The 11014-nt window shown below is 39.3% G+C and overlaps 1 protein-coding gene across 1 annotated transcript in view; it reads right to left on the reverse strand.

The window, feature by feature from the left end:
• LOC132092206 (mannosyl-oligosaccharide 1,2-alpha-mannosidase IA-like) overlaps positions 1-1973 on the reverse strand; it is a 114154-nt gene extending 112181 nt beyond the window's left edge. Inside the window, exon 1 of the mRNA XM_059498353.1 lies at positions 1238-1973. Coding sequence (XP_059354336.1) covers positions 1238-1747 — 510 coding nt within the window. The 5' untranslated portion in view covers positions 1748-1973. The remainder of the gene's footprint in view (positions 1-1237) is intronic.
• Positions 1974-11014: the final 9041 nt, after the last annotated feature.

Raw genomic sequence — 11014 nt, forward strand, 5'->3', positions numbered from 1 at the left:
AGATTCCATGTAAACAAAACGGTTGCCCTTATGTAAAAACATCAAGCTTAATTTATTACGTCACAGCCTGAAATACAGGGAACATAAAGGGAAACATGAACAGGAGCACTAAGATAAATATTAACAGAGAATGCTGACAGGAACACAGGCAATACTGACTGACTCTCCAAAAGAAAGACAAAAAATGGAAATGCCAACTAAAATACTGAGTGAAATAGGGAATAGTGACTCAAATACAAACAAATACTAATGGAAATATGAAGAGTCCTGGCTTGAAATACTGAAAAACAGGGAATACTTACTGTAATACAGACTGTTGTACTTACTGAAATATAAGAGGACTTACTGACTAAAATACTGACTGAAAAAATACAGTGAATACTGACTGAAAATCAGGAAAATACAGACTGAAACACAGGCAATCCTCAACAAAGAATAAAAAAGGGAACACTAGCTAAAGTATTAACTGAAAGGACAAACACTGATTATTGACAATTACTGATTGAACTGCAAAAAAAAAAAAAAAAACATTAAGGAATACTGAAACAGGGGAAGACAGACTGCAACAGTAACTGCAATGAAGTCAATACTGACTGAAAAGTAAGGCAGAACTGCCTGAAATACAAAAAAAAAAAAGGAATACTTAATAAACAGGGAATGCGGAATGAAATAGAGGCAGTGCAGACTGAAAAGGCAGGGAACACAGTCTGAAGTACCACATGACTGAAAATGTGAAATATGGGGGCGGGGGGTGTATGGGATAAATACTGACAGAAATGGGTAATGTTGATTAAATACTGACCACAGGGAATTCAGAGTGAAATGCTGACTGAAAAATTTGGAATAATGACTAAAACACTGCCAGTCAGTAATACTAGGTGAATGAGCGATTGAAAGAATGAACACGTTCTTCTGTGAGCGACAGGAGTTTCTTGTCCTTTAACCTACCCGTCAGAACATACAGGTTCAACAACAACACGTCTACTTATCTATCGTATTACAACTCTGCATTTACTTCACTGGAAATGCTTCCTGAAACTGACACGGTCAACACTCCTCCAGTTTTGGTTTCCGGCAACTAGTAACTTACTGACATTACACTAATATTACTAACAGATTGGTTTCGCTACAAGGGGAAAGTTCTTTTCACAATAATATCTGCCATTTCTCTCGAGAGTCTGAGCAAACCTCAGGAGTATATCTAATAAAAAATAAATAAAAATAAAACATAAAGTACCTCTTTAATCTTGGCTCTTTTCGCTTTAATGTCAGGATCCGCGGGCTCGTGCCCTGTTGCTCCAGGCGGTCGCTCATACTGAACAAACGGCAAACTATCAGCTTTCGCTCCCTTCCCCTGTCCGTTCGGAGCAAGTTTCTCTTTGTCGCTGTTGATGTCCTGCTTGATCTCGCTCGGCCCTTTTTGAAGGGTGTCCTTGGCCTCAATCAGCGCCTTTTCGTGGTCTTTTCTGATCTTGGCCAGGATCTTCTCATCCTTGCCCGTCCCGGTGCTCATGTCACTGACCGTACCTGTGCGCGTCTCTGACTCCACCGAGGACGACGAGCGGAAGAAAACTCCGCTGAGCAGCTTCGTGGAATCCGGCAAGAAGAAGATAGCTCCGAAACACAGGGTGATGAAGGCGCTGAAAACTAAAAGCAAGATGAATTTCTCCGTGAGCCTGAAGGAGGTCGGGCTGACGGACTTCCTATTCGGAGTGACCGTGAAAGGCAGGAGAGAAGCTACAGGCATTTTCTTCTGCGTTTAAAAGCCCTGTCTAAATATGTTCAATTCTACAACAAAGTATTTCCCCGATCACCTTGACCTACAATGCTCACGTTAACTGTTACAATGATCTCAAGGTGTCCGAGTAGGAGACGGTAGATCCTGTGAAAGAAGTTGATCCCACTGCGCGAACAGAGTCCCACCGCCTAAACTGCTCACGCCTGAAACACATCTGTGTAAAGTCTCGTTGGCGGAACGGAAGGAATGGCAGAGATCCGTGATTGACAGCGCGCCTTGGCCAATCGCTTTGTGCCGCCATTGCACAAGTTCGTTGTGGGCGTGTCTTCCGGATTTAAAGTACAGAGGCGTGATGTCTTGTTCAAACTTAATTGGTTATGAACTGGGATTATGATCTTCTTGATCATAACGACATAAAAAAATTATGCAAACGTAAAGGTTGGCCAATTTAGGATGTTACTTTTAATTCAGACTGTAATTATTATAAATAGCCCCTGTACAACTGATTAGCATTTTAATCGAAACCCACTAACCCTTTTCAGGCTTAAAGAACTGGCTAGAGTTATGAATGGCTACAGTTATGAAAGAAAAAAGAAAATGTCATTACTAGAAAATATTAACTGGAAATATAAAACATAGTACCAACCTCATCCTACTATTTAATGTAGTCTGGATAACTTTCCTTTAAACTTACTTTGCTGATGTTTTCTTAAGTGGCATGAATGACATGAATTTGTGTCAAAACACAAAAATAGACAGGGACTGAAAAAAACTTTTTTTTTTAATTAAATTAAATTCCCCATGAAATCAAAATTATTATTTTTTTTGGCTGTTAGTATTAATATGTTAGTCTTAAGGTTATCTATAAGGCAGTGTGCTACAAAACAGTGACAAAATTCACATTAGATGATATAAGCATTCAAAGCTAGTTCGTCACCTACGCCAAAACAGCTCAACGATTTTTTGACGTCACTTCATACTTCATCTTCTCTTCAAATCTTCTGACCAATCAAATGCTCTCTATAATCCGAAGTGCCCACCCCCTGCACTATAAATACACGCTGAAGCTGCGACTATGATCGATCACTTAGTATTTCCTGTACAGTGAATCGCTCGTAGTGCACAATGTAGGCGATAGGGAACAATTAAAACAGTGCAAATAAGCTTTCGACAGGTGCAAATTAGGTCTGATTTTATGTTGTTTCACGTGAAATGCGGCAGCGCTCACTGTCTGACCTGGAGTTGGCTCCGGTCCAGAGATGTGGTCGCATATGGAGCGGATCATATGCACGAGTTGGCATATAATAAATACTTTTACAACTACACAGTCTCAGCATGATTATGACCATTTTGTTTTACTAAGAGTTTCATATTGAACCTAGGGGGTAATCTATTAGACTGTGGCTGTCAAATGCGGCTTTAGCATAGACTATATAAAAACATGGACATAGTGTCCATGACGTCACCCATAGGTTTCCAAAGAGCGTTTTTGAAGCCAAAAGTGGGCGGCTGTTGCCATCTTGGCAACATATAATCGAAAATGGGAAAAAAGGCAGGAGCTGGTTGCTGAAGCCGTGTCCTTAATTATGCATAACTTTAAGGCTTAATATAATTTAAACGGGTGAGTTATAAAAAAAATGCACCCCCCTCACAGTTGTCATGATGGGCAAATTTAGCTATATAGACCAAAATAATTTTTTGAACCAGGCTGTAAATGTTATTTTCTGCTGTAAAGTTGGGCACTTTAACATGGGGAGTCAATGGGACTGACTCCCTTTTGCCATCAGCCTCAAGCGGCCAGTCAATGAATTACAGTTTAAGTCACTTCCGTGTGGGCTTCATAACAGAGAGGGCGGGAGGTTGCCGCTTGGGCTTTACCGAGCTTAATGGCTTTGGCCCAAGCAGATGTAAACAAAACAACGGGGGCGGGGCTGCTAGATATGTCCCACACTCTCTTCCAGTTTCAGTTGAAAATACGTCACCACATAGAATAATGCTGCATTTTTCAAGGAACTTTATGGGAACTTTAAAAGGGTCATCAGATGCTGCAGTACATGCACTTTTACAATTGGTTTGAACTAAAATGTGTGTTGGCAGTGTATACACAACCACCCTATAATGATAAAAATCCACCCAGTGTTTTTTTTTTTTTAATCTACTAAAATCATTTAGCTTGACTACGTCAGGCATCGTACTTCCGCTCAATTTAATTTCACATCTGTAGCCAGTCTGTGATAGCGAACTTCCTCCCAGTTTTCCTCCGGCCTTAAAAGAGCCGGCCAATCAAGGAACAGAGGGCGGGCTGAGAGCCATGACGTAGACGCTAATCTAAGATCATAGTTTAGGTTAGGGAAATCGAAAATGACAGCGGACATAAAGACATGAGCTGCTATTCGCAGAGTGTTTTTTTTTTACATTTTGAATGGAGGTAATGTTGTGGCCCTAATCGCGACAGGTTTTGGAAAAAGATTAATTTATCAACTGTTACCGATCGTCAGCGAGAAACTGGGCCCAAAGTCCGGCAAGGCGACAATTGTGATTGTACCCCTCAAATTGAGCTGATCTCAGATTCCTGTCTTTGTGACTTTACACAGACAGGCCCCTTCCATGATAGTTTGATTGACAGTGGCGTTTCAGCATAGACTGGACTGGCGTCTAACCTTAGACCCGCCTTGAGTGAGCTGTCTTCAGTCTGCCATTGTTTTGATGCTGGAGAAGGTGTAGACAAGAATGTCTCCTAAGCAATTTAGGTGTTTTTTTTTTTTTTTGGATGTAATAATGAACTTAGCAGTCATTATTTACTCCTGATATCTTAGCCGCGGAAGACACAGTGGATTACATTTGTTTCTGAAGGAACTGCGCCCCCAATCTACCTAAATGCGTCCATTTTCGGCAAATCATTCATGATCCATCTTCACCAACAGAAAGAAAGTGTTTTTAAGGACTTTTTAATAAATATTTGCAAATAACCTTTTCTAATAATGTGCTAATAAACTAGTTTTATGATGAACGTGGCTAAAGTAAACAGTCTCTCTGAGAGTGGCTCGGAATAGAGGGGCAGGGTCAGCAGAGCTCATTAACATTTAAAGGAAAATGATACAAAACAGCTTGCTCTGAAAAGAGCTGTTTTTAACAGGGTAAAAAAAGGTGGTTTTTTACACTATCATTAAGAGATTTTAACCAAATTATGTTACAGACTTTTCATTAAGACCCTAAAGAATCATATCAACTTGTGGAAAATGGGCATCCGATGACAGCTTTAATGCTGCAAGCAGTGTTGGAAGGCCCCTGGCAGCCAGAGCAACCTCCACCCTGTGGCCACATGAAAACAATGAATGGTGGGTAATATGCATTTAAAGTGGTACTGTAAATATAGGACGGATAGGTCAAAATCATTTACATGTGCCAAACGTCCTGCTTCCAGCTGGTGGTGCTATGACCATAACTGAATTTTGACATGCAGATGTCTTTAGGCCAGGACTTTTATCAAACATGTGTAGTTTGGTGCAAAATGTACATGGTATGTTTGAGTTAATATAATATGACATGTTGCCAACAAGTGGCGCTATGATTATTACTGAATATCGGCCTTTAGATGTCTTCAGGCCAGGACTCTTATCAAACGTGAAGTTTGGGGCAGATTGGACATTGTATGCCTGAGTTACAACAACTTCCTGTTTACTGGCATTGATAGCATGCTTAAGAATAAACATAGAGATTTCAAGAGGGTCCTCGCACTATTGGTGCTTGGGCCCTCACTAAATGGCAGAGGCAGAGCTCAGTAAAGGTTTAGCTATAAACTTGACATATTGTACATAAAGGGAGACCAGATTTTCCTATAGCCAAGGATTTCCTGAAACTTGATTGCAAAATAGACAGAACGTCAGACAGTAATCATTCAGCCTTGACTTCAAAATAAACTGGCAGTAACATTGTTCTTTAACAAGAAGACTGAGAACAGGAGACAGCTCCTTCATGCATGAAGATTTTCAGGCAAAAGCTGAAACACTGCTTTGAGAGTTTTCACTTTCTTAACAGTAGGATGCTGTGCTCCTCACATCTGGAAAGCTGAAGCATACAAGCTCATTGTTTTAAGTCAGTGAGTTTATCTGCCAGTGAATATCAGCAGTGGTGGGCTGTGCAGCTGTTGTCTGTACGAAGTAGTGACTGTGCTAGCAACTTTGTCAGAGATCCAGTGCAACAGCTTCTGTTTATCCATATGTTCTTTTTTTATTATGATTGATAGCCAAATCTGTTTTACTACAAGTAGCCTACTTTTCAGAAACTCCATTGTGTTTTGCTTTTGTTGTTTTCTTAATGTTAGCTCAATCTTATTTCAGGCATTTAATCAAAAATCCATTAAAAAAAAAACACTGACTTTGGGAGACTGAGCTGTAATTTCTAAACTTCTAGCTTGTTTCTGGCCTACAAAATACTTCTTTCTGCTGTACTCAACATTTCATTCAAGGGAAGTTGTGGCCTAGTGGTTAGAACATTTGACTCCTAACCCTAAGGTTGTTGGTTCAAGTCCCGGGCTAGCAATACCATGACTTAGGTTCCATCGAGCAAGACATCTCCCAACTGCTCCCTGGGCACCACAGCATAAATGGCTGCCCATTGCTCTGGGTGTGTGTGTGCACTTTGGATGAGTTAAATGCAGAGCACGACTTCTGAGAATGAGTCACTATTCTTGGCTGTATGTCACTCACTCGTTTTATTGGAGTGAGCATACACCTTTTTCCCAGACATGTAGTGGACAGGTTTCAAAAATTCCCTAAAATGTCCAAGCCTTGTTTTCCTTTTGACTTGCTCTCTACAGTCTTTATACATTATGTGGACACGGATTTGCATTGCTTTGGCAATTGTCTGTAGATTCTCACACGCCACGATTTGGTCAATTTGGTACAAAGCCTGCACACTATTGGTCAAACTACTTTTCAGTCATTACCTTCAGCAAGTATGAAAACAATATGAAAACAAATCCAAAACCCAAAGATTTAGGCAATTTAGTCTGTGGAATAAGGACTTATGGTTAGAAGACCAAGCCCTATTTGAATGTTATGTCAACACTCTTGGGCCTGAGTCAATATGCTGTTCAGGGGGCCCAGAAACTACAGAGGCACCCCTGATAAATGTCCTTGTCCTTTTCACTTGTTTATATAAGTGAAATAAATCTGCCAGTACATTAAGACAAAATGCATTTGTATTACAGACAAATTTTTTGAAAACAAGTCTTAATATTTTATGCAGAGTTGCTTTTCAAGTAAATATGTCTTGTTTTAAGGAGTATTAGTTACTTTAACTGTAAAATTAGACACAAATATGACTTTGCCATATTCTCGGCTGGGTGGATTTCATTTTGTGTACACTTAAAGAATAATAAAGAAGAGCAGCAAAAATGAGAGGAAGGAAGGTCTGTTTCGTGGAAAACAGCAGGTGTCTTGCAGGATATTACTATAAAAGCACATGGGGCGTGCAGTCACATTACCTGCCACAGGAGTTCTCGCACACACATTTCAGGGGATTTCAATCTTGTCACTTCATCATAACAGCTGGCTGTTTCTCCCAAAAACACGAGGAAGAGCATGAAGGATGTTGAAGAGGCTCTGCATTAAGGAAGGTATAGTATTCAAGGTAAAATAAACAGAAAAGGGGTATCTGGTCTGGAGAAAAGTTACCAGTTCTACCACCACACCCAGTTAAATTACTCAAAGAGTTCTTGAATGAACTGTAGACAATTTTTTTTAAAGGAACAGTGTATTGTTTGGATTATGTTACTTTAAGGGTTTAAAGAGTTCAATTAAAAATGAAATTAAAAATTTGCTGAACATGTACTCACTCTTCAGCCATCTGTAGATTAGTTTGTTTCTTTATGGGAGTAGATTTGGATAAATTTAGCACTACATCACATGCTCACCAATGAATCCTCTGCAGTGAATGGGTGCCGTCAGAATGAGTCCAAACAGCTGATAAAACATCACAAAACTCCACAAGTAATCCGCACAACTGTGACCTCCAGTGAAAAGTTCATCCCTGTTGTCTTTTCACATTACAATACATCAAGAAGGGTTTTTGGACTGTTTTTGCTTGTAAACTGCTTAATCTGACAAGATGACTTTTTCACTGGAGAAAGCAATATTGGGAGCTTCAGTTTGAATTTTATGTCTTGATGTATTTGTCTCTTACAAACATGCAGTTTTTACTTAACAAGATCTTAATTGATGAACTGGAGTTGTGTGGAAAATGTTTTTAGCACCTGTTGGGCCTCATTCTGATGGCACCCTATTCACTGCAGAAGATTCATTGGTGAGCAAGTGATGTAATTCTAAATTTCTCCAAATCTGTTCCATGGTAGAAACAAACTCCTCTACATCTTGGGCGGCCTGAGGGTGGGTTCATTTTCAGCAAACTTTCATTTTTGGGTGGAATATTCCTTTAAATATCTTTGCCAAAATTCATTTTAATGACTCAAAAAAAGGAAAATAACATCATTTTATTGGCCATTTGAAAAAAAGTGATTGATAAAGAAACAAAAACCTCTCTCTCTGCTCATCTTGTATCTGAGGTAAGGGGCTTCCTGTAGGGGGAACGTGTGCACTGCATGCAGCTCAACACCTGCCATGCACTTGGTTCGCAATCTCACTCAGCTGATTTACCATTTTCAACTAAACTGAATCATTCACAGTTTGTACTTCACTTGTCATCAGCTGCTAGATGAAGCTTTCTAAACATTGTGGTTTTTAGATGGATGGTTTGAAAGAACCTTAATCATACTGTTCAAAAACCATTTGGTGATTTATGGTGTGCACAAAAAGCTGAGGAAATGAACATCATTCCATGTTTGTTTTGCTTTTGAGGGAGTTTCTATGGAAGCCATATGGCAGTTTTGCACATTCTCAGAATAAGCAGGCATGCAAATAACGATGGTCTGTGGGCTTCTGAAAAGGAAAGACAGAGCCTATCAGGTAATGTTATTTAATCCATAACTGAAAACATAACTGAAAACGAGTTGTAAAATTATAATGGCAGAGATTCACAATTAGTGAAACTGTACATTAAAATTTGGGAGGTAAATGTGCAACAGGAACGCAACAGCATTTTATTATTTAAATGCTATGACATTCTTTTAACCAAATATATAGGTGAGTAAAACTATATGTGTATAACAGATAAAAATTACAGTGAGAGCAAGAGAAATGTAACCGAATAAGCAGTGAGAGAAAAACAATTTTTTTTAAATTCTCACTGACAGTATTTTTGTCATGAACCCTGTCCACGCACTTCTGTTTGCACACCACCAGAGATCACCCGCTCAGTACTATGGACTCTTGCACTTCACCCGGACTACAGTTCCCATCATCCATTGCACTGATTACACACACATAGCTGAATGAACTGATAACACACACACAGCTGAATCCAATCAGACATGCTATATGAGACGATAGGTGTTTCTCAATGTCAAGGAAGAATCCTCTGAAGCCAGTATTTCGAGGATGCTACGTCATCGACATCCGTCGAAGGACTGTTCCAATGTCAAGGATCCTCGGACTTTCAACCAAGGACTGAGTCCTTCGTTCGAAGAATATCCCATACACAGGAAAGGATGCATATGTGTAGCCTTCGCGCTCTTCGCGCTCTCAAATCACCCACAATCCTATGCACGCAGCTTTGCTATCTTGTTCAAAAATTCAAAAATGTCGAACGTTAGCGGAGTCGGAGCAATTACGTGCACTTGCTAGCCTGTTCCATTTACGTGTTCTCCGAATGCTTAAGAGGAGTCTCGCCTAGCCTCTGAAGGAAGTGACTTGGAAGGACACGTCCTGCCAAGGAAGGATCCTTGACATTGAGAAACACCTATAGACTTCCTCTTTCTTACTGTCGAGTATTGTATGTGCATATCACTAGTCAGTGAGCTATGTTACAGAGCCTGCTGTAAGTTTCCTAGTCTTATTAGTCAGATTTTTCCTAGTCGGATTACCCCTTAATCTCGCCCTGTTTGGATACTGTTTACCCCTCGCCCATTCACAGTATTATTCTTGTGTCTTACCCTCAATGTATCTGTTTGCCATCGCCCGTCCCTCACCTGTTTTGACCAGGTCCTTAGATAAAGCTTGCAAATGGAACTGCATGTCTCATTTGACCGTAACAATTTTGGCTTTTGATTTACATTTTATGAATTTAGCAGATGCTTTTATCCAAAGCAACTTACAGTGCATTCAGGCTATATATATATATTTTTTTTTACACCAGTATGTGTGTTCCCTGGGAATTGAACCCACAAACTTTTTTGCTCTGCTAACACAATGCTCTACCACTGAGCCAGAGGAACATATTTTTCTTTCGTGTCACATGCCTGCTTCACTCTGCAGTAGCCATTGGGCAAACAATGACAAATGTGTCTCTCTCACTCTTTCTCTCTGACCAAGATGTGTGACACACAGTCTTGCCCTTCTGGTTCTTCACTGCTTTCACATGGTTTCAACAAAGGTATTAATAAGCACAACTATTTTCAGTATTGATAATAAGCAACGTTTCTTTCAAAAACATGAACAAAATCTTACCAAGCCCAGTCTTTTGAAAGGTTATAGATTATTTAGTTATTCTACCATGTAATAATGTTGTTGTTGTTGTTTTTTTTTACGAAAACAAAACTAATAAACACACACACAAAATAATAATATAAAATAAATGATAACAATTTATTAAAATAAAAAAAATAAAAATAAAAGCTATTTAAAAATATTAACAGTATATAAAAAAAATACTAAAATTAGACTGCACTAGTTCAACTAACAGAGTGAGCTGTTTTTGTCAGACCAGGGGAATGTTCAGGAAACCGGTCATTATTATTTTTGCACTTCTGTTTGGTACAGGTACAGTAATTACACACTGCTTCTAATACTCTCAGTAAAAGTTATTATAAACTGTCACAGAAGAAACATTGTTTTTTTATACTGGGAAGGGAGTCATTTGATCTTTAAAGGTTGAAAACCAACAACAACAAAGAGTTATTGAATAATGCTGGCCTTGTTCAATAAACATCACCAAGAATCCCTCCTACAAGTCAGCAGAAATCCCACACATCCTCGGAGTAATTCCAAATAGACTTAACAGCCCACCAGCCCTCTGAGGATATATTCAGATAAGGCTTGCTTTCTATTGACACATCTTGCATACAGATTCCCTCCCTAATTGGCCTATCCATCATATAATTGCACTTTCTTTGACAGCGTAACAAAATATTAACACTCCTTGCCCTTGATCTACTGTCAA

The sequence above is a fragment of the Carassius carassius genome, chromosome 18, assembly GCF_963082965.1.
Source record: "Carassius carassius chromosome 18, fCarCar2.1, whole genome shotgun sequence".
NCBI lineage: Eukaryota > Metazoa > Chordata > Actinopteri > Cypriniformes > Cyprinidae > Carassius > Carassius carassius.